At 53.9% G+C, this 27,751-nt stretch overlaps 2 protein-coding genes across 4 annotated transcripts; one reads left to right on the top strand and one right to left on the bottom strand.

Annotated features, from left to right (window-relative positions):
* The first annotated feature begins 3,786 nt into the window (after positions 1 to 3,786).
* HNRNPAB (heterogeneous nuclear ribonucleoprotein A/B) lies at positions 3,787 to 10,075 on the top strand. 2 transcript variants are annotated; one of them, XM_012787380.2, is made up of 8 exons: positions 3,787 to 4,029; positions 4,132 to 4,363; positions 5,098 to 5,266; positions 5,994 to 6,152; positions 6,354 to 6,485; positions 8,252 to 8,369; positions 9,042 to 9,182; positions 9,461 to 10,075. In XM_012787380.2, the coding sequence occupies exons 2-8, from the start codon at positions 4,155 to 4,157 to the stop codon at positions 9,529 to 9,531; spliced, it is 999 nt and encodes a 332-aa protein (XP_012642834.1). In that variant the 5' UTR covers positions 3,787 to 4,029; positions 4,132 to 4,154; the 3' UTR covers positions 9,532 to 10,075. The 2 variants fall into 2 exon arrangements, with proteins under 2 accessions (XP_012642834.1, XP_012642836.1); XM_012787382.2 differs by lacking the exon at positions 9,042 to 9,182 and having other exon boundaries at positions 3,788 to 4,029.
* Positions 7,513 to 27,751, bottom strand: PHYKPL (5-phosphohydroxy-L-lysine phospho-lyase). Of its 2 annotated transcripts, none has more exons than XM_012787377.3 (13): positions 27,668 to 27,751; positions 26,486 to 26,604; positions 25,339 to 25,498; positions 22,333 to 22,407; positions 21,047 to 21,134; positions 20,854 to 20,970; positions 19,126 to 19,208; positions 18,640 to 18,865; positions 14,006 to 14,160; positions 13,548 to 13,637; positions 11,897 to 12,027; positions 10,857 to 10,936; positions 7,513 to 7,891 (listed from the first exon to the last, which is right to left on the bottom strand). In XM_012787377.3, the coding sequence occupies exons 1-12, from the start codon at positions 27,724 to 27,726 to the stop codon at positions 10,887 to 10,889; spliced, it is 1,353 nt and encodes a 450-aa protein (XP_012642831.2). In that variant the 5' UTR covers positions 27,727 to 27,751; the 3' UTR covers positions 7,513 to 7,891; positions 10,857 to 10,886. The 2 variants fall into 2 exon arrangements, with proteins under 2 accessions (XP_012642831.2, XP_012642833.2); XM_012787379.3 differs by lacking the exon at positions 27,668 to 27,751 and adding an exon at positions 27,208 to 27,598.

Consider the following 27,751-nt stretch of genomic DNA (forward strand, 5'->3'; position numbering starts at 1 on the left):
GGAGTCTTTCCTTGCCTCTCCTGTAGCCTCCAGTGAGGCTGGCAATCCTTGACGTTCCTTAGCTTGTAAATGTATCACTCCAGCTCACGCCTGTAATCCTAGCTCTCTGGGAGGCCGAGGCGGGTGGATCGCTCGAGGTCAGGAGTTCGAAACCAACCTGAGCAAGAGCGAGACCCTGTCTCTACTATAAATAGAAATAAATTAATTGGCCAACTAATGTATATAGAAAAAATTAGCCGGGCATGGTGGCGCATGCCTGTAGTCCCAGCTACTCGGGAGGCTGAGGCAGGAGGATCGCTTGAGCCCAGGAGTTTGAGGTTGCTGTGAGCTAGGCTGACGCCAGGGCATTCACTCTAGCCTGGGCAACAAAGTGAGACCTGTCTCAAAAAAAAAAAAAAAAAAAGAAAGTATCACTCCAATCTCTGCCTCTATTGTTATGTGGTGTTTTCTATGTGTGTCCCTGTTTTTTTTTGAGACAGGTCTCACTTTGTTGCCCAGGCTAGAGTGAGTCCATGGCATCAGGCTAGCTCACAGCAACCTCAAACTCCTGGGCTCAAGTGATCCTCCTGCCTCAGCCTCCCGAGTAGCTGGGACTACAGGCATGTGCCACCATGCCTGGCTAATTTTTTCTATGTATTTTTAATTGTCCAATTAATTTTTTTCTGTTTTTAGTAGAGACGGGGTCTTGCTCTTGCTCAGGCTGGTTTTGAACTCCTGACCTTGAGCGATCCACCTCCCAGAGTGCTAGGATTACAGGTGTGAGCCACTGCGCCCAGTCTAGGGTATCTTCTTGAGGAAAAATAAATATTTTTATTTTTTAAATAAATAAATAAATAAAATAATAATTAATATTATTATTTAATTATTATCATTATTTAATTATTATCATTAATATAATATTATATAATTTATTATATAATTATATATTATAATATATTATATATTATAATAATATTATATATTATACTATATATTATATTATATAATTATATATTATATTATATAAGTATATAATATATTATATAATATTATAATTAATATAATTGATATGATATTAATTATTAAAATAATATAATATTTAAATTGAATAAATAAATTAAAAAATAAATAAATAAGACCCTATCTTATTTTTGGGGAAACATGGTAACCCTTCCACTCACAGACCACACAGCAAGGGAGGCTGTGTGGGGTGGGTGTGGATTTCTGGAAGCCCTGACTGTCTCTCTGACTGAAAGTCAGGGCTGGGACTTGGTCCTCAGAGCCCTGGCAAGTCAGCCAGGGCTTTCACACAGAGGTGGTGACAAGGTCTGAGTTGCGTTTTAGAAAGATTCCTCCGGCTAGAGTCAGAGTCTAAAGCCAGTGGGCCCTGAAGCAGCGCAGCTGGCTGGTGGCGTGTGGGAAGTGCTGCCGTGCAAGGTGGCCGCAGCGGAGGGACAATATGTTAGTTAAACTCTTGCAAATTCCATCTTGGAGGCTCAGCCACAGGAAAAAAAAAGAGAGAGAGAAAAATTATTTAATGTAATTCATGTGATTAAAATAACTATCAGAATGCGTTGTGTGTATGTCGTCTTCTAGCCAAAAGATTTAATACACGTTTTATGCACACAATGCTAGATAGCCTCATCTGATCCCCAAAGCTAGTCCTGTGCTCTGCGGATCTCTTAAGGGTTTTGAGGAGTAACTGAGCCCCTTGCTGACTTGAGTACCTCACTGTTATAGAAGATGCCCTCCACTCAGGGTCCGTAACGGGGACCCAGTAACAAGACCCTTGTGTCCAAGGGACTTCCTAGAGTTTCCAAGCAGCCTGGGGCCCCGCCTCTGGCAGAAAACACCCTTGAGTGCAATATTTATATTGCATTCTGTGCCGAGACTGACTCCCTCCTCGTGTGCAGTTCTCAGAATTATAGAGCATTTTCTCAGAATAATTTAATCCAATAGGAGATCTAACTTAGACCAAGGAATTTAGAAGATCAGAGACATCTTGTTCCACAGTAGTCAGGAGCCCTAGAGACAATCCCTAACATGAAGTTGAAAATGCCGGCTCCGTGGCCACGGTTTTAGCCAACGCTTTCAGCCAACGCTTTCAGCGTTGTGTATAAAATAGAGGTAACTGCACAAAGCTATTTCGAAGCTCCAATAAAGCAGTGCTGGTGAATGCATATTGCAAACCGTGAAGCCGCGTTCAGATGCTATGCTTAGACTTCACGTATCATTGCAAGTGTGTCTGAGTTGTGCTAAAGTTGTGAATTTAAGACTTAAGTTGTGAATTTAAGTCCTCAATAATGTCCCGGAGCTGCATGTTTACTATTTGACTTTGGACTTAATTTACTGAATTATCTTCGCTACTTAAGGAGCCGTGCACATCATCTGCTGGCCCTCATTTCTGAGGGTTGGCGAGGGCTAGGGTGGAGGTGGGGGTAGACAGTTTGCTAGAGACTTCCGGAAAGCCCTACCGCCAGATTTCAGCGACATGACTATGGTTGTGTGTAGATCCGTGACTTCTAGTTACGGAGTCTGGCCTGAAAGTGTGAAGAGGTTACCTGGGCCAACTTGGGGTGAACCAGAGTGCACTTGCTCAGCTGGGCATGGGTACCCCGGTTCTAGTTGACTATTGCCCTGGGGGGAATGCAGTGCAGTGTGGCTAAATCTTCAGATTTTTCTTCAAAAAAGTCTGAAAATATTTTTTTCAAAACGTGAAACATTTTTCATCCTCAAGGCAACTCTGCCCCTGGGCCGCCAACCTGGGCTTCAGTTTTCTCGTGTAAAATTGGTGATGTTAGCAGCGCCTTCTATGGGGTTGTGAGGACACAAGAGAAAATAGAACGCCTGGCTGCCACACTGGGCCTGGCTGCAGGAATCCAGAGAAATGTTAGCCGCTTGTGTTCGGTGCTGCTGTTTGGTAACCCTTGGGCTTCCTAGGTTGTAATCCTCATCCGTTTGGGGGCTGCCTCCCATACGATTAAGAGGAATCAGAGACTACCGGTTTGGTGATCAAGGAGCTAATATAAAGGGGCTTTGAATCTTTGTGGATCAGGAGCAGAGAACTAGTAGCCACTCTCCAAAAACCTCATGATTACACGAGCGGCATATTTTGGTCAAAAATAAGCTTCAACAAAAACAAAGGAATTAAAGGGAAAATTTTGAGTAAACGAAAGTGTAAATGCGACGTTAACTAGCCTTCAAGGCGGTGCGGAGCGACCTAAGTAAGACTTAGGGACACTTGTCGGCACCCCACACCTGGGGGACCCCCAGTCCCGGTGGCCGGGGGAGGCGATCAAAAGGGCAGGAGCGCGAGTCCTCGAGCACAGCAAGGTTGAGGGGGAGGGTGGCTTCCATTCCGATCACTCCGACCACTGCTGAGGGCCGTGGAGGACCCCGGTCGCCCCATCTTGGAAGCCCGGGCTCTGCCGCTTCCAGCGGGGCGACCTTGGGCTGCGAGACTCTCCTCGGCTCCAGCTTCCTCTTTCGGGAAATGGGGAGGCCGGGGCCGCCAGTGCTGGGATGGGGCGCACCGGGGCGAGAGGCTGCTGCCTGAGAGAGCGGAGGGTCCAGCTCGGGCCCGCCCGCCGCTGGGCTGCGGCTGCGGGTCGCCCGGGACACACCGCCCGGCCCGGACTCGGGAACCCTTCGTAGGGCCCTGACTCGCGCGGGTTCTAAAATGAGGACAAAGCCCGCCCGGATCTATGTGCGCGCGCCGGCTCGGCCAATGGGACGGCGGCGCAGGGCTGAGTGACGGGCCAGCGCGGCCAATGAGCATGCGCCTTGTTGCGAGGTGGCCCCCTGGCCCCCGGCATTATAAAGAGCGCCACGAGTCGGCATTGTCAGGCGGCGGCAGCGCGCGGGCCGGGGCTGGGCTTGGGGTCGGCGGCTCTGTTCGGCGGCGGCCGAGGAGGCGGGAGCGCGGTCGGAGCGGCTCCGTCGGCGGACGGAGGCGAGGCCCCAGCAGCGCGAGCCCGAGCGCGGCCGAGCCCGCGGAGCCTTCCCCGGCGGGTGGGGACGAGCGGGCCGCGCGGCGTCATCGGCGGCGAGGTGAGCGGCGGGCGGGCGGCGGGCGGCCGGCGGCGGGCGGGAGCGCCGGCGGGAGCCGCGCCGGCCTGACGCGCCGTCGCCGCGTGCGGCCACTCGTTGCAGGAGCCGCCGCGCTTCGGCCTAGTATGTCGGAAGCGGCTGAGGAGCAGCCCATGGAGACGACGGGCGCCACCGAGAACGGACACGAGGCCGCCGCCGAGGGCGAGCCGCCGGCCGGGGCTGGCGGCGGGGCCGCGGCGGGGGCCGGAGGCGGGACCGCGGCGCCCCCGGGCGGGAATCAGAACGGCGCCGAGGGTGACCAGATCAACGCCAGCAAGAACGAGGAGGACGCAGGGTAGGTGCGGACGGGGCGCCGCCTTTGTTCCGGGCCGCCTTTTGTTGGCGCCACGCGGCGGGGGGAGGGGCGGCGGGCGGCCGGGCCTGCGGGTGGCGGGCGGCCCGGTCCCCGCGCCGGCCGGCCAGCCCGCGCGCCGCCGCCCGCCGGAGTTGGCAGGAGTTTGTTGGGCCGACTTTGGCGCCGCCGCGGGGCCGCCAGCGCGCCGCCGGGGCCGGGGCCGGGCCGGGGCCGGGGCAGGCGCGGCGGCGGGCGGCCCGGAAGAAGGGGAGCGCTCGGACCCGGGGCGCCGCGAGTCTGGGGCCGCGCCGGGCTGCGTGGGCGGAGTTGGCGCGCGCCCGGGCCTCCCGCCTCCTGCCGGGGGGCGGAGTCGGGCCCTGAACCCGGGGCGGCCTCGGCCCCGGGAAGCCTCCAGGTCCTTGAAACGGGTTCTCGGGATGCGAGGTGGTGGCCCGCGTGGATCCCCAGTCGCGGGCGGTCAGGGTCCACGTGTCCGGCGAGCTTGTCCTTCCTCGCGCAGCCTGGGCTTCACAGCCTCGTTAAGCCGTGTTAGAGTCCGGGTCGAGCTGAGTTTGGAGGGTAGTGGAGCTTGCGATGCACACTCTTAGGGCGGCTGCGGTGATAGTGGCTTTGCAAGCTTTTCAGCGAAAGCTTTGCGACGGCCGTTCCTTCCTGAGATCACAGCTTATAATATAATAAGACTTGTTGCCATGTGTCTCATCCTACCATTTCAGGAAAATGTTTGTCGGTGGCCTGAGTTGGGATACCAGCAAAAAAGATTTAAAAGACTATTTTACTAAATTTGGGGAGGTCGTTGACTGTACGATAAAAATGGACCCCAACACTGGACGGTCAAGAGGGTTTGGGTTTATCCTCTTCAGAGATGCAGCCAGTGTGGAGAAGGTAAGCTGGGCGCAGTCCATCAGCAGTCCAGTGTAGACGATGGGATTATAACGGGATGCCTAGTTCGTGTGCTGTTTGTGTGGTCGAGTGCTTTGGGGAAAGCATACAGGTTAGAAATTAAGTTCCTGTTTTTGAGGAATAAAAATATAGATGTGAAGTTTGGAGTGAGAGTATGGGCTGGGGTGGTACAGGAAGGTCACAGTTTATATCTGTTACCTTTTTATGTGCCTGTTACCGGGCACTATATTAATATGTTACTGTGAATGTTAGAAAAGAATCAAAGATTCTTATGAGATGGGCGTTTAGCCCCACTTTTTTTGGAAAGCCAAAAACCTAAGGCCCAGCCAAGTTAAAGTAGAGGAGATCAGATAGTAAGGGTGGAATGAGGGTTCCATTCCCAGCAGCTGCCTCCAGCCTGGGTTCTGAATTCCTGTCGCTTTGTTTACGGAGATGCATGGGCCTTAAGCTGGGACTGCTTTGGCAGGAAGAAGGGCACACAGCATGGGCTCAGGGATGAGGACTGATTCATAGGTGTTTAGGTAAACCAGCTGCACCTGGGATTTGAAGAAAACTGGGTTGGGAAGTCTAGCTTGGGTAGAAATTTGAGGGGATGAAATGCATTTGTGTGTCTGTGCTGGTGTCTTTCGTTGTCTTTATGGCTCAAAGAGAGGGGCCTTGTCCAGGTCATACTGCTGAGTTAGAACTTGTCCCTCTTCTGTTGCAACAGGTCCTAGACCAGAAGGAGCACAGGCTGGATGGCCGTGTCATTGATCCTAAAAAGGCCATGGCTATGAAGAAGGATCCAGTGAAGAAAATCTTTGTGGGGGGTCTGAATCCTGAAGCTACCGAGGAAAAGATCAGGGAGTACTTTGGAGAGTTCGGGGAGGTGAGTGTGTGGCTCTGGGAGTGGCTTGCAAGGTGCCCAGAGGCTGCTTTCTTCCTGGTCCTTGGTAGCCTTGGCTGCCTGGCGCCCTGGGCAGGGCTGCTTTTTCACCTTCTCCGGCCTGTAGTGGTTTTCTTCTGTGAGTTTCCTGTATGCCCTGGGGTTGGGGGTAGCGGTCCTGAGGTTTGCCTGTGCTTTTTGCAGATCGAGGCCATTGAGCTTCCAATGGATCCAAAGTTGAACAAGAGACGAGGTTTTGTGTTTATCACCTTTAAAGAAGAAGAACCTGTGAAGAAGGTTCTGGAAAAAAAGTTCCATACTATCAGTGGAAGCAAGGTAAGGTCCCCAGCTCTGTGTGCCTGGCTCCTTGCTGCTGGAGAGCTGGCCCTGCAGGTGTGGGTTAGGGGCTGGGCCACGTGGAGCGAGAGTTGTGCAGGTTAGCCAGACCTTGCTGTTTCCTCAGCGTGTGCTGCCCTGTGCGGTGATGCTGTCCCTCAGAGCTCTGAGGCTGGGAGGACTGCCAGTAAATATACAGGATATGAGGGAAGATAGGAGAGGAAGTGTGGCCTGTCCACTAGAGCATGCTGAGTGGCCTTTTTGGTTCCTGATTTAAAGCTAGAGGTGACAGTGTTCTAGATCTTAGAGTCCTGGGTGTATTAGGCCTCTAGCTAAGATCTCAGAAGAGTTTAGAACTTCTGCAACTCACTGATATCCCTCTATGGTGAAGGTTTTTCTTGCTACAGGATTTTTCTACCTCTTTTTATAACCAAAATTTATTTGTTTGTTTTGGAGAAGGGGGCACAGTTGGGAAGGGGCTCTACAACCACATTTTTGTCCCTTTCCGTCCACTTGGGCACTGCTTTATCAACGTTACCCTCAGGGCAAGATCCCTCCCAGAGAACTTCCAGGGTCCTGGCCAGCTTAAATCCAGGGCCAGTTGTGCTTTCAAATGAGTAGAGTCTTGTGTAGTGAGAAGTGTAGCTCTTCCCTGGACTCTGGTCAGGGAGAAGGTAGTTTAGGCTTTTAAGTTGGCAGTTGGAGTTGAGGGTGTGGCCTGCTGTGGCAGGGTGTGGCAAGCACTGTGGCAGTGTAGGACTTGGCAGCCAGATAAGGGGGGACAGGTAGGGTGGGGCTCCTGGAAGCCTCCATCCAGATTGAGAGTTTGGAAAGATTGGATTAGGCCCTTAAATGTAACAGAAAATTTAGGGGCAGACAAGTGAGGCATTAGTTGTTACTCCACTGGACAGTGATACAGAGAGTCCTTTTTCTTTGTGTGCAATAATGGGAAATGGATGGGAAGAGCCTCTAAGGCGGGATTTAAGTGAAACTGCTGGTGGTGTCAGAAATAAGTATATTTAGTTGGTTGTATTCATGTTTTTAATTCAGTAGGATAGAAAACATCAGATTGTATCACTTGGTGTAGGGGTAATTTGCCAGTTAAAGGTTTATGCTTGCATGGGGATACAGTGTGTAAAATGGGCTATATTTAATGGGAGTGTGTATCAGGGGACTTAGCTTAAAAATGCAGTATTGGGATTTATTTAAGCAGGAGCACCTCAGTCCCCAATCCCACCCTATCCTCAGTGGGCAGATTTTTGAGCAAAGAGGAAGTGGACTCTTTGGGACCTAGGGAGATGTCGACATCTGGCCCATCCGAACAAACCAGTGGAGCCTCAGAGCTTTATCTGCAAGATGGAGAGCAGGGTCACCTTCTCAATAGAGTGTCTGGGTGAGATGAGTTTCTGTAAAAAAAGAAAAACATGTAAGGAACCACCTTCTTATCTAAGGCCCCTCATTTGAGTAGTCTTATCTGACCCTCCTGCCCAGTAGGACCAAGGTGGTGCCAGCTGTCCCTCTGTCAGACAGACGTGGAGATGCCCTGGGGTTGAGCTCATCCACCCCCAGGAAAGGTTCTCATCAGAAGGACCTTTGGTTTTAGTTGGTTCCAAGAGCTTCTAGCCCAAATGTGGTCTCCTACCCCGGCATGTTTGTTTTTGAGCAAATGGACCTTATCCACTGACTGTTGTGGTGCACGTCTTCATTCACAATCCCTGTCCCGAGCTTGCTCCACTGGCCTGACCCACTGTCCTCTCGGCTTTTAGTGTGAAATCAAGGTGGCTCAGCCCAAAGAGGTCTATCAGCAGCAGCAGTATGGCTCTGGGGGCCGTGGAAACCGCAACCGGGGGAACCGAGGCAGCGGCGGTGGTGGTGGCGGTGGAGGTGAGTGGAACCTGGATGAAAACGGTCCCATTTCCCTGCCTGCATGGAGCCTTCCATGCCTGTCTTGGGGCTCCCTCTGGTGCTGTGCAGCAGGGGTGGGCAGGCACGGTTTTCATGGGTCAAGGCTGTGTGCTTGAGGCTGTGCTGCTGCTGTCCCTTGGAATGGAAGAGCCCTGTCTTTCTTACTCATGTGGCTTTGGGGTCCAGGGCAAGAGGGAGCATTCGCATTGCATTCTGGGCAGGGGACATGATAGGGTGTCTTGGCTCTGTGGGTATCCTCTGAGTCTGGCATACCCGTGGGCGGAAGGGATAGGGCAGAGCTGTGCCAGGCGCTTACCTCCTTCCATCCCAGGCCCCTCTGACTCCAAAGCCTGAACTCCATCTTTTTAAAGGCTGAGCTGCCAGGGAGGGTGGGGTTGACCAGAGGGTGATTTAAGTGAGTGAGCTGCCTTGTTTGCCCCTAGTGAAGTTAGCGTCCTGGCCTCTGATCCGCTGCTTGGGTCTCTCAGATGCAGGGCCGGGCCCAGGCCCCTCTGCATTAGAACAGCAGCGCCCTGGTTTCTGCTTGAGTTGCCATAGTAACCCCGCCACCCAAAGGGCAGGATTTCCTCCATCCTAGCTCCTTCGTGTGCTAAATGGCCCGTGGGCCCCTGTGCCCTGCTCCCCCCACAGGTCAGAGTCAGAGTTGGAATCAGGGCTACGGCAACTACTGGAACCAGGGCTACGGCTATCAGCAGGGCTACGGGCCCGGCTATGGCGGCTACGACTACTCGCCCTATGGCTATTACGGCTACGGCCCCGGCTACGACTACAGTAAGTAGGAGAGAGGGAGGCCCCATCTGCTTATCCACCCAGGGGAGGCAGGACAGAGAGTACAGGAGCCACTGGCAGCAGGGGCTTTGGAGTCAGACAGGCCTGGCTCTGCCACTGGAGCTACCTGGTTTTGAGCTCTAGCAGTGGGCCTCGGTAAGGTGGGGAAGGTAATCCCTGCCCGGGGCAGGGCAGCTGAGGACCCTGTGGAGATGCGTGTCAAGCGCCTGGCACAGGGTGAATGCTCAGTAAGTACTAGCTCTACTGTTTTTGTTCCCTAGGTCAGGGTAGTACAAACTACGGCAAGAGCCAGCGACGCGGCGGCCATCAGAATAACTATAAGCCATACTGAGGCGGCGGCAGGAGCGCTCGACCAGCTGACCGCACATGCTTTGTTTGGATATGGAGTGAACACAATTATGTACCAAATTTAACTTGGCAAACTTTCTATGGCCTGTCCCATGTGCATCTTATTTAAAATTTGCCCCCTGGAAATCACTCTCCTGTTGACTATTTCCAGAGCTCTAGTTGTTTTAGGCAGCGTGTGGTGTCTCAGAGGCCAGAGCGGCATTATGGGCTGATTTTACTACCAGGTTACCCAGAACCAGATGGGAGGGTCTGCTCCCGCCGCCGCTCTGCAGCCTGGGCCTGTGGACCCTGGTCGTAAAAGAGTAAACTGTACCTTAGGAAACCAGTGTCACCTTTTTTTCACCTTTTAATTTTATATTGTTTGTGTCATACATTTCCTGTAATGGAAGTGTTAATTTTACTGTACTTTTTGGTACCTTTTTGGGAATCTAATGTATTGTAAGGTATTTTACACGTGTCCTGATTTTGCCACGACCTGGATATTGAAGCTATCCAAGCTTTTGAAATAAAAATTTAAAAACCCCCAAGCCTGGGTGAGTGTGGGATCTGCTGTGTGAGACCTCTTGCCCAGAGTGGCGGGCGCAGCTTGGATAGAAGGACCTGGCCACTGACCTTTGTGAGCCACCGCTTACTGTTCTGAGTCCACATCCTCTACGATCTCCTAGCAGCATCCTGTGGGGCATAACCACACACGCCCCACATCCTGGGCTAGCTTCCTCAGACCGCCCTGCCCAGAATGTAGGCCCCCTTTAAAGAAGGGAAATACCTCCTAAAAGGCAGCTGATGGGGGCGAGGGCTGCCCCCCCCAGCAGGCCTGCATCCCTCAGCCCTGAACACCAGACAGTCTGGACTGACCAATATAAATGAGGTTTTTTTGTCTCTTCCAGCAGGACAGTGGGAACTCAGACTAGGGCAATGCCAGGGGCCAGCTGAATAGGGGCACGACAGTGCCCCCTCCTGGCTGGCACACACAGGCCTGCTCTGGCAGGGGTATTAACTGGCTGAATTTGAACACCCCAAGCCTGGTGGCTCCAGGTGGACATGGCCGCCTCACAAGTTTTGTTTTTTCTCACCCGTAGGAGGAGCTGAAGGAGGAAGTAGCTGCTTCTGTTAGCACATGCAAGCTGCGTGTTTTGGTGGGATGAGTAGATAATCTGGGCAGCTGAGCCTCCCACTATTAGCTGAAGCTAGCTTTTGGGAAGGGGGACATCAATCAGAAAAAACATGTTGACAAAAAAATATGGTCCAGTTTGCTGAGGGTTAAGGAAGTGGCTCTGGGTCTCAGAGCAAGAGGCAAGGCCTACTCACCTGGAGGACACTTGACCAAGCAGGGCTGGCTCAGGGCTGGAGCCTCAGTGTTTCACAGCTTCTCACCTTCTCTTCCATGTCTAGAAAAGACCACAAAGAATTCAACTTTCTCTGCCAAAGACATGATGCCTTCAGTCTCACCCCTACCCTTATCCACAATTTCCTGAGAGCCGGAGCCAGCCCTCCCTTCTCCCAGGACTCAGGGCTTGTCCAAGAACCCTAGCCAGGCGTGTGGCCAGCCTTTGCACCCCACCACCTCCAATGGTGTCTGGCAGGGACTGGGCCTCCCCTGGCTCCACAGCCCTGGTTTTAAGCCCTTCTGTGGGTAGCAATGAAGTACCTAGAGGTGGGAGGGAAATTTGGTCCCTGCCATGATATAATTTTGCCTATTTGGGGTCTCACTGAGCTCTGTATGTACCTCAGTACACAGCCTTGTCCAGTTTGGTAATTAAGAGATTTCCTTAACCCTCAGTGCGGTGGGCCTATATGTCATCTAGGGTGCAAAGTGCAGTGGGCTGATGTATTGGCTCCTACATGGTTAACAATGTTGGCCCACTGTACTTTCTGCCCTAGTGCAGAAGCCGATATTTTGGCCTGCTGCATTAAGAGGGTTAAAAGTGAATTTATGGGAGACCCTGGGCTAACCATGACCATCCTAGGCGATTAGGAATGTGGGGAGGCATTTCGTTTTGCATTCAATCAGTTCTTGCTAGTATAAATCTTGTTTCAGCCACTCAGTAGCCAAGGGTGGCCCTAACCTCGAGTTGTCTCCTGTATCCCTGGGTGGCTGTAAGCACAAGTAATGGGGTTTTGGCTGTCCTTGCCTTGGGTCCCATGCTGTCTGCCCTCTGCCCAGTCAGCCTGGGTGGCGGCTCAGCTCCCACCTACCTGGGGCTCAGCAAGAGGAAGAGGCCCAAGCGGGGCCCAGTCTACTTGCACTTAATGCTCCCAGCCCCAGCTGCTGGGCTCCCACCCCTTCCCTGGTGCATTGTTGGGAGGTTTAGAGATGTGGCCGGCTGCCCCACAGGCTCCAGGCTCACCTGTCAGAATGGCGTCCAGCTTTGCCACCACGTGTCGTGCGTTGTCCAGGCTGAAGCACATTGGGGGCTTAAACTTCAGGACGTTCCTTCCAGGGCCATCTGTGCTCAGCAAAATGTAGTTCTCCTTCAGCCTGTGAGGACAGGACACCTCTTCACATGCCTCAGCCTCCCCTCAGCCTGGCCTTGGCCCCTACCCGGGGGCTCCAGTCATGCTGCCCTCAGCCCTCCACAGGCCAGTCCCGCCAGGACACTGTACCAGCCACCCCTGCCGAAGTCTCGCTCATTCTATACCCCAGCACCGATGGCCCCACCTAGGGTGCGCTGCACCCAGCCCTGAGCCTGCTGCCCCCCAGAAGAGGTGCCTCCTCTCTTGTCACAAATCCCTGGAGCCCCTTTAAGCAGCCTAGAATGCAACAAGAATCACCAGCATTTCCTATTTTAGGTAAGGTTGATGTGACGTGCACTGTTTCCTTTTCATATGGAAAATGTCCACACTGCAAATAGGACGATGAACCCTACATGGGCCACACTGGCTTCAGTAACTTCCACGTTCCTGTTCCACAGGGTATTTGCAATCCCAGAGGACTATTCATTTTTGATTTCCAGTTCTTTTTAGAAGATGGCTTTACCTTTAACGTTATCATTTGTACTTAAGATTCGTTTTCCATATCACACAGTGACATTTTTAGCCTAGTAAGGGACTCTGGCTCCCGAGAGGCGGCTGTGGTGACCGTGTACGTTCTCTGACTCCTACCAGCTCTGGGGGTGTGGTGACTGTCCTCAGTCTGTCCAGCACGGACAGTGCCGGCCACAGCCAGTACAGAGAGAACAAGGCTTGGGCCATGGAGCCGCAGCTCTGGAGTGACCGGCCTCAGGCCTCAGTGGAACGTCTGCCCCGAGCCCACTTTCTCCTGAACTAGAGCAGCAAGCCTGAGTGCTGTGAGGTGTCCAGAACCCAGATGAGCCTGTGCACGTCACTGACCAGAGAGCAGAGCCCAGCCGGCCACTGAGGATGGCCCAGTCTTAAAAACATGGTGCAGAGGGAGGTTTACACCAATACTGTTGCAGGTTAGTGCAGGTTGCACAGTCTGAGTAAGGACACAATGTCAAACACCGGAAGGGGTTTCCATGGTGGGGGAGGGGTAGCATGGGGAATGTGGGTAGCAAGAATAATAATTAAATCAGAAGGAGAAGGAGCTCCTGAGATGCTGACTCATCCAGATACCCTCCACCCAGGCCAGGACCAGGTATCCTGCCCATCCCAACTGGGGGGGTCTGGGGACACCTGGTGTGACTCCTGAGAAGCTGCTGCCCTTCTCCAGCTCCCAGCCTGTGAGAGGTGGCATTGGGGCTGCCTGGATCTGAGCGTCTGCTAGCTCTGGCACTCTGGGCAGAGGAGGCCGCTCAGCTGGGGCAGCCTGCACCTCACCGGAAGCCTTTGTGGCCAGGCACTGGATGTAGAACTGGCACGACCACTGGCCAGCTGCCCTGCTCCCAGGCCCAGCTGCTGCCCTCCTTCAGTCAGTCTGGGAAGACGGTGGGCAGATGGACAGGCAGGAGGCGGGTTCCTTCCCACTTAAGGTCTAGGCTTTCAAAGAGGCACCTATGGTGTCTCCTACTCTAGAAGGCAATTTGTTTCAAGGAAAAATACCTGGATACCAAGTAGTCGGCCTCTTCCGTTGCTGGTGTCCTCGTGGCCTCATCTTTGATCAGATCCACGCCAACAAAGAGCCCAACACCCCTGGAGAACAAGGTGGTATCTCAGGGGCCAGGCCTGAGGAGCCAGGGTCCTCGCTCACCCTCTGCTGGGCCTTGACCAAGCCCTCCTTTAGAAAGCCCACCAGGGCACTGCCCTGTGCCTCCTGGGGAGGCTGAGAGCAGGAAGGGTGGTGAAAACAGTTCAAGAAGTAACTGGGAAATGGAGGGGTCCTTGGTGTGGACAGAGGAAGGAGGCTGGGCTCAGGGTCAGGTGGCGTCCTGGCTTGCCCCTCCCTATTTCAGCTCCTCTGGAAAGCAGGCATAAAAATTCCCACCATTCCAGTTGCTAGAGGAGAAAGAAGAAAATGGTACATGGCAGGTAGGTGGTGACTACTGCCCCCAGAGCCTCACCTGACGTCCCCGATGATGGGATGTTTGGCCTTTTGCTGCCTGAGGAGCTCCATCAGGAAGCTGCCCACATGCGCGGCATGAGCCTGGAGTTGCTCCTTCTCTAAGACTTCTAGGACGGCCAGCCCCACAGCGCAGGACACCGGGCTTCCCCCAAACTGAGCCAGGACAAAGGACATGTCACACACCCAGCAGAATTCGTAGGCCAAACCCCAGGGAGGACGAGGGCAGCACAACTGGCAGTGACAAGAGCACAGGGCCAGAACCCCTCAGGGCTCATCGTCACTGGCAGTACATGGGGTTCTCTGGAGGCCCCCATGAGCTGTCCTGGCTTTCCAGGTGCTCATGTGACTGTAACCCGGGTCATATCCCCAGGGGTGCAGCAGGAGCCCCAAGAAGATGCAGACTCTGAGGGTGTACCATGCGCTCCTGCAGAGCTAGTCTTTGCCAAGAGGAGTTAGGGCCCCATCTCACTGGCTGTGCCCAGCCAGACTCACAGCAATGGACTAGTTCCCATCCCTTCAAGGAGGGCCAGGGGCAGCGTGCCAGAGTGCCCTAGGGAAGCCACTGTGTGGCACAAGTTCAGGGCAGACTGCAGGGCCCTGGGAGCCACGTCTGGCCTGTGGACTCATTTTGCTTGGCCCATATGGCCTTATTCTAAAGTTATGAATTAGGTGCTAACAATTTAAAACGAAAGACGTCACACACAAATCTGCATTTGTGACTTAAACGAAGCCTGGCCTTTCTGGCTGCCCACGCCCAGCACGGGGTGCTTCCTCAGTTCAGACACCCAGACACCGGAGTGCCTTTGCTCACCTCCCTCCCCCGCCCGAAGGGTCTGAGTCAGGACCTGCACTTGAGAGGAGCAGGAGGGAGCTGGAGGTCTCCTGTAGACCAGGTTTTTGTTTCTAAACTACATCTTTTTTAAAAAAAGTCAACTTTATTGAGGCATAATTTACATATAAATGTGTGTGCTATTCATCCCTGTAAAGGGCTGAGCCAAAAAGAACCTCACCCCAAACTGTATGTTTAAAGTGTAAAGTTCAGGCCGGGTGTGGTGGCTCACGCCTGTAATCCTAGCTCTCTGGGAGGCCGAGGCGGGCAGATTGCTCGAGGTCAGGAGTTCAAAAACAGCCTGAGCAAGAGCGAGACCCCGTCTCTACTATAAATAGAAAGAAATCAATTGGCCAACTAATATATACAAAAAATTAGCCGGGCATGGTGGCGAATGCCTGTAGTCCCAGCTACTTGGGAGGCTGAGGCAGGAGGATTGCTTGAGCCAGGAGTTGGAGGTTGCTGTGAGCTGGGCTGATGTCACGGCACTCACTCTAGCCTGGGCAACAAAGCGAGACTCTGTCTCAAAAAAAAAAAAAAAAAAAAGTAAAGTTCAGTGTGCTATGATAAATGTAACCTGGGGAACCTCCCTCACAATGAAACTGCAGAATGTTTCTATCACACTCCTTGTGCACCCTTGTGCACCCACCCTACTACTGGCCTCAGGTAACCACTGACCTGCTTTCTGTCACTATGAGATGTCTACAAGGGGCTCTGAAAGGCCTGGATGTATTCCTGGGACTCTAGAAGGCCATTCCTACGCACAGGGACACGCCCAGCGCTGTGTGAGCTCAGCACAGTCCTGGAAAGCCCTGAGCTCTCCCTACTGGCTATTCCGAGGCTCTGAATGAGGAAGTAAAGGCTTAGGAGGAGTTATAAACTCCAGGCTGAGGGACTTACAGTTCAAGGTAATTAAGGAGCTCTCTGTCCAATCCTTAGATGACCTACTAAGCTAACCAAGTAGAGACTCGTGGCCACACATGACAAAGAACTCAGACTTTACAGAGTTAGTTCAGAAATGGCACTAAGCAAACAGCAACAAAAAAGCAACAACAAATCATGGGGAGGGAAGAGAATATGATTTCCAAAGTTGCCACATTACATTATTTAAAATGTCCAGCTTTCAACCAAAAATTATAAAACATGCAAAGAAAGAAGCATGGGGCTGGGAGCAGTGGCTCACACCTGTAATCCTAGCACTCTTTTTCTTTTTTTTTAATTATTTAAACGTTTATTTTACCTTTTTTTTAGCCACTTAGTCTTATTTTAAATTCTTCCTAGCACTCTTTAAGAGGCCGAGGCAGGAGGATTGCTTGAGCTAGGGAGGTTGAGACCAGCCCAAGCAAGAATGAGACCCTGTCTCCACTATAAATAGAAATTAGCCAAACAACTAAAAATAGAAAAAATTTGTGGGGCACAGTGGTATGTGCCCATAGTCTTGGCTACCTGGGAGGATGAGGCAGGAGGATCGCTTGAACCCAGGAATTTGAGGTTGCTGTGAGCTAGGCTGATGCCATGGCACTCTAGGCTAGGCAAGAGAGTGAGACTATCTCAAAAAAAAAAAAAAAAAAAAAAAAAGCATCACCCATAGCAATCTATCCCTGAGGAAGCCCAGACCTTGACTTTCTTGGATAAAGACTTTAAATCAGATGTTATAAACATGTTAAAAGAACTAAAGGAAACTATATCTAAATTAAAGCAAATCATGAAAATGACATCTCACCAAAACACAGATTAATGATAAAGAGATAAAAATTATTGGCCAGGCATGGTGGCTCATGCCTATAATCCTAGCACTCTGGGAGGCTGTGGTGGGTCGCTCAAGGTCAGGAGTTCGAAATCAGCCTGAGCAAGAGCAAGACCCTGTCTCTACTAAAAATAGAAAGAAATTAATTGGCCAACTAAAAATACATAGAAAAATTAGCCGGGCATGGTGGCGTGTGCCTGTAGTCCCAGCTACTCGGGAGGCTGAGGCAGGAGGATCACTTGAGCCCAGGAGTTGGAGGTTGCTGTGAGCTAGGCTGATGCCACGGCACTCCAGCCCGGGCAACAAAGTGAGACTGTCTAAAAAAGATAGAAGTTATTAGAACCAAGTAGAAGATCTGAAATTAAAAAGCACAATAACTGAAATGAGAAATTCACCAGAAAGGCTCAACAACAGATTTGAGCTGGCGGATGAAAGGATCAGCAAACCTGAAAGTCTATCTACTGAGATAGTCCAGTATGAAGACCAGAAAAGGACTGCAGAAGAATGAATAAGCTGGGTGCAGCAGCACGTACCTATGGTCCCAGCTACTTGGGACACGGGGGTGGGAGGATTCCTCAAACCCAAGTGCAGTGACCACGCCTGAACTCCAGCCTGGGCAACCGCACAATTCTGTCTCAATCAATCAGTCAATAAAGAAAAGAGCTTTAGAGACCTGTGGACACAATTAAGCATATGAACACATGCAAATGGAGTTCCAGAAAAAGACAAAAAGAGGCAGAAAAAAATATAACGAAAACTTTTAGGAGTCCTGTGTAACATGTAATGGATTTCAATGTTTGTGCACCCCCAAAACTGGTACATTGGAATCCTAATCTCCAAAGCAATGGTATTAAGAGACTTTAGGAGGTTATTAGGTCATGTGAGTAGAGCCTTCATGAATGGAATAGGCCTTTATAAACGGGACCCCAGAGAACTCTCTCACCCTTTCTACCATGTGAGGGTGCAGTGAGAAGCTGGCAGTCTGCAATCCAGAAGAGGACTCTCACAAGAACCTGACCATGGCACTCTTGATCTTAGATTTGCAGCTTCCTGAACTGTGAGAAATCAATCTTGTTGTTTATAAGGCACCCAGTCTATGGTATTTTGTTATAGCAGCTTGAACTGACGAAAACAAAACTTTTTTTTTTTTTTTTGGAGACAAGAGTCTCACTCGGTAGCCCAGGCTAGAGTGCTGTGGTGCCAGCCTCGCACATAGCAACCTCCAACTCCTGGGCTCGAGCGAGCCTCTGGTCTTAGCCTCCCGAATAGCTAGGACTACAGGCATGTGCCACCATGGCTGGCTAGCTTTTTTTCCTATTTTTAGTAGAGATGGGGTCTCACTCTTGCTCAGGGCTCAGGCTGGTCTCAAATTCCTGACCTCACGTGATCCTCCCGCCTTGGCCTCTCAGAGTGCTAGGATTACAGGTGTGAGCCGCCACACCTAGCCTGGAAGGAGGACTCTTATATTCTTTCTGTATATTATATAAGGCTGCTCTTTTGTGACAGCTTTTGGATTGACACTGATTTTTTTTTTTTTTTGAGACAGAGTCTCACTTTGTTGCCCAGGCTAGAGTGAGTGCCGTGGCATCAGCCTAGCTCACAGCAACCTCAGACTCCTGGGCTCAAGCAATCCTGCTGCCTCAGCCTCCCGAGTAGCTGGGACTACAGGCATGCGCCACCATGCCCGGCTAATTTTTTTTTGTGTGTGTGTATATATATATGTATATATATATATATTTAGTTTGTCAATTTCTTTCTATTTTTAGTAGAGATGGGGTCTTGCTCTTGCTCAGGCTGGTTTTGAACCCCTGACCTTGAGCAATCCGCCCGCCTTGGCCTCCTAAAGTGCTAGGATTACAGGCGTGAGCCACTGCGCCTGGCCTTGACACTAATTTTTAAAGGTGTTTTATGTTTTTGATCTGACTTGGCTGTAACCTCTCCAAGGCTAGTGTCTTGGGTCTTCATGCTGGGCACAGTGCTAGTCCTAGGGCCTCTGCTGATCTCCTGGGGCTGATCAGAACCCAAGCTGCTCCCTTATTCCGGAGCTGTCACTTACCGTGTTGAAGTACTCAACACCGGTGACTTCAAACGCCCTTGCCACAGGCTGTGTTGTGGCCACACAGGCAACAGGGTGGCCGTTGCCAATGGACTTGCCCATGGTAACGATGTCAGGGATGAAGTCGTCCCCCTGCAGCTGGAAGGCCCAGAAGTGCTTGCCTACTCGGCCAAAGCCGACCTGGATCTCATCTGCGACAAAGACCCCTCCGGCCCCGTGAATGTGCCTGTGGCAGAGGACAGACGGCTGATGGGGGGCTGTGGGGAGGGAGATCGGACCAGGAGTCAGGAGATCTTGGGGCTGAATCCTGGCTCTGTCGGCAGTAGGTGGGGGGTCTTGGGCAAACGGCTGGCCTTCTCTGGGCCATTATTTCTTTCAGGGCTTTGTCTCAAAACTCTTGCTAGCAGAGCAGGCTGACTTGGGATCGGAAGAGGCTGGGAAACCCCATTACAGTGCTGCCCGCCGTGGGGCAGACCACCTACTCACTCTGCCACTCGGGAGAAGTAGCCGGCAGGGGGGATGATCTGCCCTCCCACGCTGGGCAGAGACTCGGCGAAGAAGGCTGCAATCTGTGGGTGAGATGGATGTCGGGAACGTTATGCGGAGGTGCCGCGTGACTAGCCCCGAGTGTCACGCTGGTGCCAGCTTGGAGCTGGGCCAAGCAGGACAAATCATCACCACTGCTGAGCCTCTACCTTGGGCTCCATATCATATCTGAGGGGTTGTTACTCAGTTTTCTTCTTTTTGAGACAGAGTCTCACTATGTTGCCCAGTCTAGAGTGCCGTGGTGTCAGCCTAGCTCACAGCAACCTCAATCTCCTGGGCTCAAGCAATCCTCCTGCATCAGCTTCCCAAGTAGCTGGGACTACCATGCCCGGCTAATTTTTTCTATATATTTTTAGTTGGCCACTTAATTTGTTTCTATTTTTAGTAGAGATAGGGTCTCACACTTGCTCAGGCTGGTTTTGAACTCCTGACCTTGAGTGATCTGCCCGCCTCAGCCTCCCAGAGTGCTGGGATTACAGGCGTGAGCCACCGCGCCCGGCCCATGTGACTCAGTTTTTTCTTTCAGGCCTCAAACCAACTCTCACCACCTGGATGCCTCTAGACTGCCTGTACTTACTTGGCATGCCCTAAACTAGATTCACGGATTTCTCTGCCATAAGCCTGTTCCTTCTCTGGCCCTCACTGGTGACCCGCACCACGCCCCTCCCTCGCACCTTGCTGGTCAGCTCTGCCTGCACACACCTGCCTCCCGGCAGACCTGCCTGTCTTGCCTCCTCACCGGACACCTCTTCCAGCCTGTCTGCCTTGGGGCAACAGGGGTGACACCTCTGTCCTGTTTAAAACCCTCCAGTGACCCCCTTTGCTTACAGCAATGGCTTCCCAATGGTGCTCTGCCTTAGGGCTGCTTCAGAGGCCACTGCTGGGGCAAGGGAAGGGCTGATGGGATGGGAAACCAGTCCTCTACCTCTGTTGTGACCAGAGAAATTGTTTTTTTAGGTTTTATGATAGTGGCTGCACAGCCTCTGAAACACACAGGCTGGGCTCCCCCGCTGGGCCTGTGGCCTTTCTAGCCCGGCAGCCCACCCTGTTCGTCACACACCCTGCGTTCGGCTCCACCACCCCATAGGTGAAGCCTTCCAGAGGGCCCTCTGCCAGTTGCTAACAGCCTACCTTTACTGCCACCATGGGTGACGTGCCTCTCCTGCCTCTGCCCCTTACCACGCCGCCCCGTCAGGCCTCCCCATCGTGCAGCCTGCAGGCAGGGAGCAGCCCGGGTGCTCAGCGCACAGCTGGGTCCTCTGGCCTCCGGGTCTTGCCTGTGCCAGGCTCGTCTCCCGAAGCCGGACCGTGCCCTCACACGCTCCCTCCACTGTGCCAGCTGTCCGCCCAGGATGCCTCTCCTCTGCCACTCCCCTCCGCCCGGGAATGGCTAGCCCTAGTCTTCACTGCCACGGGCAGGTGGCACCTCCTCCACACCCGCACAGCACACCTGGGCCCTGGCCGCCTACGAGACACCCAGATGTGTCTCTGCCCAGGCTCTCGCCGGTGAACAACCCCCTGCTGAGCCCCTCACTCCCCTCCACTGCCACCCCTGCTAGAAGGCCTCGGTCTGCTTTCTCTTTAGGTTCCCAGGATCTGGCACGCTGCAAGCAACAACAGAGACGACATTCACTCTTTCGCAGGCCGCGCAGGTGTGGACATGGTTACCTTCCTGCCCTTCTCCTGTGCGCTGCTGACCACGCGTTTCACCTCATTGGCATAGGCCACAGCTGGATTGGGGTGGTCCTCCCGGTAGGGACCTCGGTAGGTGTCTGGGAGAGGTGCCTGTGGGGAGTGACAGCACCGTGTCATCTGGGCTTGGGGGCGGGCACCGACCTGTTGCGAGTTGGGCAGTGCATACCACATGGACCCACTCCTTCTGGCCGTCCAGGCTGCGGAACTTGTAGGGACTGATGTCAATCAGGGAGCTCAGGTGACCGTGGTAGGCACTGGGGAGCACAGAAGGTGGGCTCAGGCCAGGCGAGACACACGCCCCGGCCTGGCCCTGACCACTGTCCACCCACCTCCGCAGACACGGGGGAGGCCAACTCTTCTGATCTGACACAGCCCCCGAGTCCGTGGGCTGGGAAGTGGCCTTGGGGTCAGCAGTACTCCTGCAAGGCCACCTGCTGGCTGCATGGCGGAGGCTAGTCCTCTAACCCTGTGCTCCCGAGCCCGGGGCCGCAGAGCTCTGCTGCTGCTGCCTTGCCGCCCACCCACACCCCGGTTTGTGGAAAAATCATCTTCCATGAAGCCAGTCCTTGGTGCCAAAAAGGTCAGGGACCGCTGATTTAACCTCTCTGGGTTCAGTTTTCTCTTCTATAAAATGGGGAGATTTCTCCTTCAAGGCTCTAATGCACCTTAAATGTGATGATGCTCTAAACCCGGGCCTGGGTCCTACGCTCACAGGTACTCAACACGTGGAAGCTACTGTTGGAACAAGTTGAACATCTAATAAAAGGTTGTGGGATCCACTTCCACATAGAAAAAAAAAGAGAAGTTGTAAAGAATGACTCAAATTAAGAAAATATTGGCCAGGCGTGGTGGTCACGCCTGTAATCATAGCACTCTGGGAGGCCGAGGCAGGAGGATCGCTTGAGGTCAGGAGTTCAAGACCAGCCTGAGCAAGAGCGAGACCCCGTCTCTACTAAAACTAGAAAGAAATTAGTCGGACAACTAAAAATATATGGAAAAAATTAGCCGGGCATGGTGACGCATGCCTGTAGTCCCAGATACTCGGGAGGCTGAGGCAGAAGGATTGCTTGAGCCCAGGAGTTGGAGGTTGCTGTGAGCTAGGCTGACGCCACGGCACTGTAGCCCAGGCAACAGAGCTAGACTGTGTCTCAAAAAAAAAAAAAAAAAATTATAATAAAATTTAAAACTTAAAAAAAAAATACGTTGTGGGACCAACTTTGACTCCCTTATAAAATATTCTCTGCTCTCCAGAGGCTGCCCTCCCCTCCTAGTGGCCCAGGGACAGACCCTCCCAGGAGGTGTCTCTGGGGTCCTCTGCCTGCCACACTCCCCTTCAACGGCCCAGGCCCTTCATCCTCCCTGCCTAAGGCACCCAAAGCCAAAGCCTCACTGATCCCCAATAAGCCTGTGGCCTAGGCTTTTGGAAGTGGCAGGGCTGTGACTTGTACTTACTGGTCTAACACCACCACGTCTTGGTGTCCTGTGTACTGGCGGGCCAGCCTCAGGGCTAGGTCGTTGGCCTCTGACCTATGACCGAGAAGGTGGGCACAGCTCAGACAGGTGTCCAGGAGCTTCCCGCACAGACGCCTTGAGGGCAGGAGCCCTTCCAGCTGCAAGAAGATTCTCAGACATCATTCAGAGAATCATTTGGTAACTATCAAATGCCTCGTACGTGCTAGGAGCTGGGGGCAAAACAGTAGGTAAAACAGGCCCTGGCCCTCCTGAAAGTTACATTCTACTACGTGTCATGAAAACCAAAAAACAAAGAGCGATCATTTTGGTAAGTGCTACAATGGACACACAGGCCAAGGGAGAACCAGAAGGGGGCCTACTTGAGACAGGGGCTGTCAGGGCTGAATTGTGTTCCCTCAAAACTTCTGTCGAAGCCCTAACCCCCAGTACCTCAGAATGGCCTGTGTATGTGACTGAATTTGGACATAAGGCCTTTAAAGAGGTGATTCAGTTAAAATGAGGTCATTAAGGTGGGCCTTAATTCAAGCAGACTGGTGTTCTCCTAGGAGGAGGGACTCCGGACACGTGGAGGGACAGTGGGGACATGTGTACACAGGAGAAAAGACCATGTGAAGACACAGCAAGAAGGCGGCCGTCTGTAAGCCAAGGAGAGAGGCCTCAAACGAAACCCAACTGCCTGCCAGAACCGAGAAAATGAACTTCTGTTGCTGAAGTCACCCAGGCAGTGGTATTTTGCTACGGTGGCCCTAGCAGACCAACACAGAGGGGGCAGGGAAGGCCTCTGTGAGGAGGCGACACTGGCCCCGAGTCCTGAGGGAGCGGTTTCCAGGCAGAGGAAGCAGTCCGCACTAAGGCCCGTGAAGGAAAAGGGCTCGGTGTGCTCAGGAACCCAAGAGAAGACACGTGAGGCCAGGGCCCAAGGAGGGCAGGGTAGGAAGTGGGGACATGCAGGGGTCACATTCTTAGGCTAGGAAGGAACCTGGCTTTTCTTCTGTGTCATGTGATGCCACTGGAGACTGTTAATCAGAGAAGGGACGCAGCTCGGCTCCCATTTCAGGAGGCAGCCGTGGGCTGTGTCAAGGGAGAAGGGAGCAGACCCGAGGGGGATGCCCAGGGGCGAGCAGGTGGCGACAGGGAGATGGAGGGAGGTGGGTGGGCTTAAGAGACATCCTGGAGAAGCAGGAGGCAGGACGGATACGGGCTGTGGGTGTATGTGGCTTCTGCCTTGAGCAGAGAGGTAGACGGCAGTGCCCTTCACCGGGCACTATAGGCTGGGGGTGGGCGTGGACGGTCTTCTGGGGTGGGTGCCTGGGAGAGTCGGGGAGAGCAGTGCCACGGTCCCACACCGGGCGTTAGTGGAAGACCACCAGCTCTTGCTCGTCTTTGGGACATGTGAAGTTGGAGATGTTCGTCAGATGTCACAAGGGCAGTTAGAACTTGAGTCTGGAACACACGGTAAGTGTCTGGGCTTGGGAGTCACCAGTATGTGAACACCACCCAGGGAGTGGAAGGGATCTTGTAAGGAGAGGGCTCAGAGAGAAAATGGCCCAGGAGCAGCCCTGAGGAACAGAGGAGCAGGGGGCGACAGAGGAGGAGACTGGGCAGCAGTGGCCAGGGAAGCTGGCAGACATCCAGGAGCGCTCAGTGCCCTGGGAGCACGGCACTTCCAGACAGGGCTGACCCTGTCCATGACAGCTGAGAGACACAGTACGACAGGACAGCAAAGAGATTCCTGGGTTTGGCGACAAGGAAGCCACTGGAATCCACGCAGGATACGTTTGGTGGAGTCAGCCACCAAGAGTGTCCCTTCCTCAGCAGGGATGGCTCCCGTACCTAGCTGCCTGCTCTTCCCAGAGAAGTTACAGTTCCGGCTCCACCGGCTCCTGGTGGGTGGCCCTGGGCAAGCTAGTTCCTTCCTTTGAACTGCTGCTTCCTTATCTGTGAAATGAAAATGGTGAATTCCACCTCCTAGAAATTATGTGGGGGACTGACGAACGTCGTATGTGAATGGCAACGATAATAATAATCTTTACTATACTCTAGACGCCACTGCCTATAATTTGTTGGAATGTTCCCTCCCAGATATGCTGTGATCATCTGCCCGTTTGTTTCCACTGCTATTCCCCGAGGAAGCAGCTACCATCACCTTTTACCTGGCTGCTGAACTGGCCCCCAACAGTGTCCACTCTTGCTCTCCCCCCGCCCAGATCGCCTCCCTGATCAAAGTCCTCCAATGGCGTCCCAGTGCTCTCAGGATGAAGACAGCTCCCTGGCTGGGGGACAGGGCCCTGAGCGGTGGGTCCTGCCTCCCTCCCCAGTGTCAGCTCACACCCTCCCCTCTCCCTCACTGGCCTTCCTTCAGTTCAAGAGAGGCAGGGCAGCACGCCCCTTCCTGCTGCAGGGCCTTTGCACAGGCTGTTCGGTGGGGTGACCAACCTTGACAGGAGGACACGCGCTGGAGGGGGCAGTACCGTTCCTTCTTCCTCTCCTGGTTATCGCCTAGTCAGCTCTGAGCTCGTCATCAGCTCCTCAGGGAAGGCGTCCCTGACGCGCCCAGAACAGGTCAGGCCCCCCAGTACCTCCAGGCCTAGCTCTACCCTGTGCTCTTCCTCCGGACAACGGCCCTCTTTGTAATTCTGTATTTCTTTGCAGAATCACTTGATGTTTTTGCTCCTCACTGAGCAAGCTGAGGGCAGGGATTCTGACTGTGTCCATGAGGCAGAAATAAAGGACTGTATTATCTCATTATGCCCCCAAAATGGTCCTGGAGGGGGGGGGAATGGCATCCTTTACTAAGAGACAAGGAAACCGGATGCCACAGACAAGGCACGTGGGGTCTGCGGCTGGGACGTGCGGGAGCCTGGTGAAGGGAGGGCCGCCTCTTCCTCAAGTCCACGCGCGGTGGGCTACACTACACGGGGCCCGCGTGTGCAACTCTCTTCGTCGTCTCGCCCCCTTGCTGGGGACTGGCGGCAGTCCACTTACCCAGAATTCAGGAAATAAAACACACAGAGCTTCTCCGGCAGGGTCTCTGACAGCCTCTGTGCGTAATCCACGATGTTGTCGTGCAGGTATCGGCTGTTGGTGTTGAGCACCTGGTTCTGTTCATGTGCTGCCTGGACCACTTGAGGGTGGCAGTGCCCAACTGCAAGAGGGCCACCTTCGTCACACGGCCACTCTGCCCAGCCAGGCCCACCAGGCCTCCCCCAGCCCCAAGCTGCAAACCCCGCCAGGAGACACGGGGAGTGTGAAGACAGAGCGGGGCGAGAGCTGCCAGTTCTGGAAAGGGAGACCTAGAAAAGGAGTCCCCGAGATTCTGGCAGAAGGAAAAGGTTCTCTGGCGGATACCCTATCTAGCCCATGACATTATGGAGGCCTCGTGAGGCCTTCTGCTTGATAAAGGGATGGGGTGGGAGGTGACTGTCATCAACAGGTTTGACTTCCCTAGCCAGTGGGGGCTGGAGGTTATCTTGTGTGCCAGGGGCCAAGGCTAACGACAACACTGAACATGAATTGAGGGCTCACCATGTGCCAGGCACATTCAAAGCAAGTTACATGAATTAACACACTTAATTCTCCAAAACACCTTGAGGTGGGTATTATGTCTATTTTACAGATAAACAAACTGAGGCACAGAGAATTAATTAACTTGCCCAAGACCACAGAGTCATTAAGTGGGGGACAGGGACCTGAGACCAAGCAGTCTGAGACTAGAGGCCCTGCTCTGACCCTCTGCTGAGTTGCGGCCTGCCTTTCCTCAGCTCTGGCGGCCCCATCCGGAGGACTAAGTAGTTCCGACTCCAGTTTCCTTGCCCAGCACCGGAGACGGTGGGTAGGGCGGAAACCCTGGTCATAGCTGGGCTGTTAGCCACCCTCCGAGCTCGTCAATCAGTCCCAGGTGGAACCGGCCCCACAGACCTAGACCTTGGACTTCTGCCTGGCTTTGCACAGCTCCGATTTGGAGACTTCTATGGCTACATCACAAAGACTGGGCTTCCTCTGCACACGGGTACTGCCTCAGCTGCACGGAGCTGCTTCTCCACACTTCTCTGCAACCTCAGGGTCACCCTGGGACCAGGCTCACAGCCTCGGCCCCCTCTCCTACCCTGCGGGCTTGAGGTGTGATACTGACCATGAGCCACGTTGTTGATGCAGTCCAGGTACTCTGCCCCCTGCTCGTCGTACATGTACTGCCCGTGGGCCCGGACAATCTTAACGGGATCCTCAGGGAAAAAGAGTCTGCAGGAAGAGCTGTGGGGACAGGCAAGGGGTGGACAGCCACGTCTGAAAACCTGAAGGGATGAGTCCATCACAGGCCTCCCCTACCCCTTTCCAGTCTGCAGAAAGGACAAAAGCGTGAAGGGCAATGTGCTGCTTCCCTGTCTCCTCTCCCTACTCCGTATGTGGCTGCAGAGGAGGAAACGGTTGGGCTAAGAAGTTGCTGAAGCTTTAAAATTGCTTCTCAAGGCCGGGCGAGGTGGCTCACACCTGTGATCCCAGCACTCTGGGAGGCCGAGGCGGGCGGATTGCTCCAGGTCAGGAGTTCGAAACCAGCCTGAGCAAGAGCGAGACCCCGTCTCTACTAAAAATAGAAAGAAATTCATTGGCCAACTAATATATAGAGGAAAAAATTAGCCAGGCACGGGGTTGTGCATGCCTGTAGTCCCAGCTACTCGGGAGGCTGAGGCAGGAGGATGGCTTGAGCCCAGGAGTTGGAGGTTGCTGTGAGCCAGGCTGACGCCACGGCACTCACTCTAGCCTGGGTGACAGAGTGAGACTGACTCAAAAACAAAAACAAAACTGTTGAAGTCACGCTGCGCCTCTGTGGCCGTGCTCACTTCTGCACGCGCCCACCTCAGTGCCTTGGGCCCTGGGTCGAGGTGGCTGCCCCGGGCGCACGAGGGCTCCGTCAGGGCGTTTCCCCGGCGGGGCGGCTGGGACGGGGCACCTCTCCAGTCGGGCGCAGACTTCTCGAAGGCTGCCGGGAAACGGCTGCCCGCCCCAGCCTCGCCTGACCCTTCGGCCCCTTCCCGGGTCCTCTCACGCCGGGCCCGGCCCTGAGGACCGGCCGCTGCGCTCCTCGCAGGAGCGCAAGGCAAAGGCCGCCGAGCGGGACGCCAGAGCGGGGCCAGCGCGGCGCGGGCGGGCGGGCTCCGAGCCGAGGGGCGGCCGGAGACGGCGCTGGGGGGAGGCCGCGGAGCCCGCCCGCGCCGCCAGCTTCGGGGGCCCGAGTCGCCAGCGGTCCGGGTGGGCGCCCCGGGCTGCGCGCCGGCCGCGCGTGCGCCGTGGCGCCGCATGCCTGCCCGCCCGGTACCTGAGGAGCCGCCGCCGCAGCGCCAGCGTGTCGGCCTTCGCGCGCCGCGCCGCGGCCATGACGCCGCCGCCCGCCGCTGCCCCG

The sequence above is a fragment of the Microcebus murinus genome, chromosome 28 (assembly GCF_040939455.1).
Source record: "Microcebus murinus isolate Inina chromosome 28, M.murinus_Inina_mat1.0, whole genome shotgun sequence".
NCBI lineage: Eukaryota > Metazoa > Chordata > Mammalia > Primates > Cheirogaleidae > Microcebus > Microcebus murinus.

Coding starts and splice junctions, on each gene's coding strand:
- HNRNPAB (XM_012787380.2), top strand. CDS start 4,155: ATGTCGGAAGCGGCTGAGGAGCAGCCCATGGAGACGACGGGCGCCACC. Junction 6,153..6,353: donor ACTTTGGAGAGTTCGGGGAG/GTGAGTGTGTGG, acceptor TGCTTTTTGCAG/ATCGAGGCCATTGAGCTTCC. Junction 8,370..9,041: donor CGGTGGTGGTGGCGGTGGAG/GTGAGTGGAACC, acceptor CTCCCCCCACAG/GTCAGAGTCAGAGTTGGAAT.
- PHYKPL (XM_012787377.3), bottom strand. CDS start 27,726: ATGGCCGCGGCGCGGCGCGCGAAGGCCGACACGCTGGCGCTGCGGCGG. Junction 22,408..25,338: donor TTTTATTTCCTGAATTCTGG/GTAAGTGGACTG, acceptor TCTCGGTCATAG/GTCAGAGGCCAACGACCTAG. Junction 19,209..20,853: donor CACAGGAGAAGGGCAGGAAG/GTAACCATGTCC, acceptor TCTCACCCACAG/ATTGCAGCCTTCTTCGCCGA.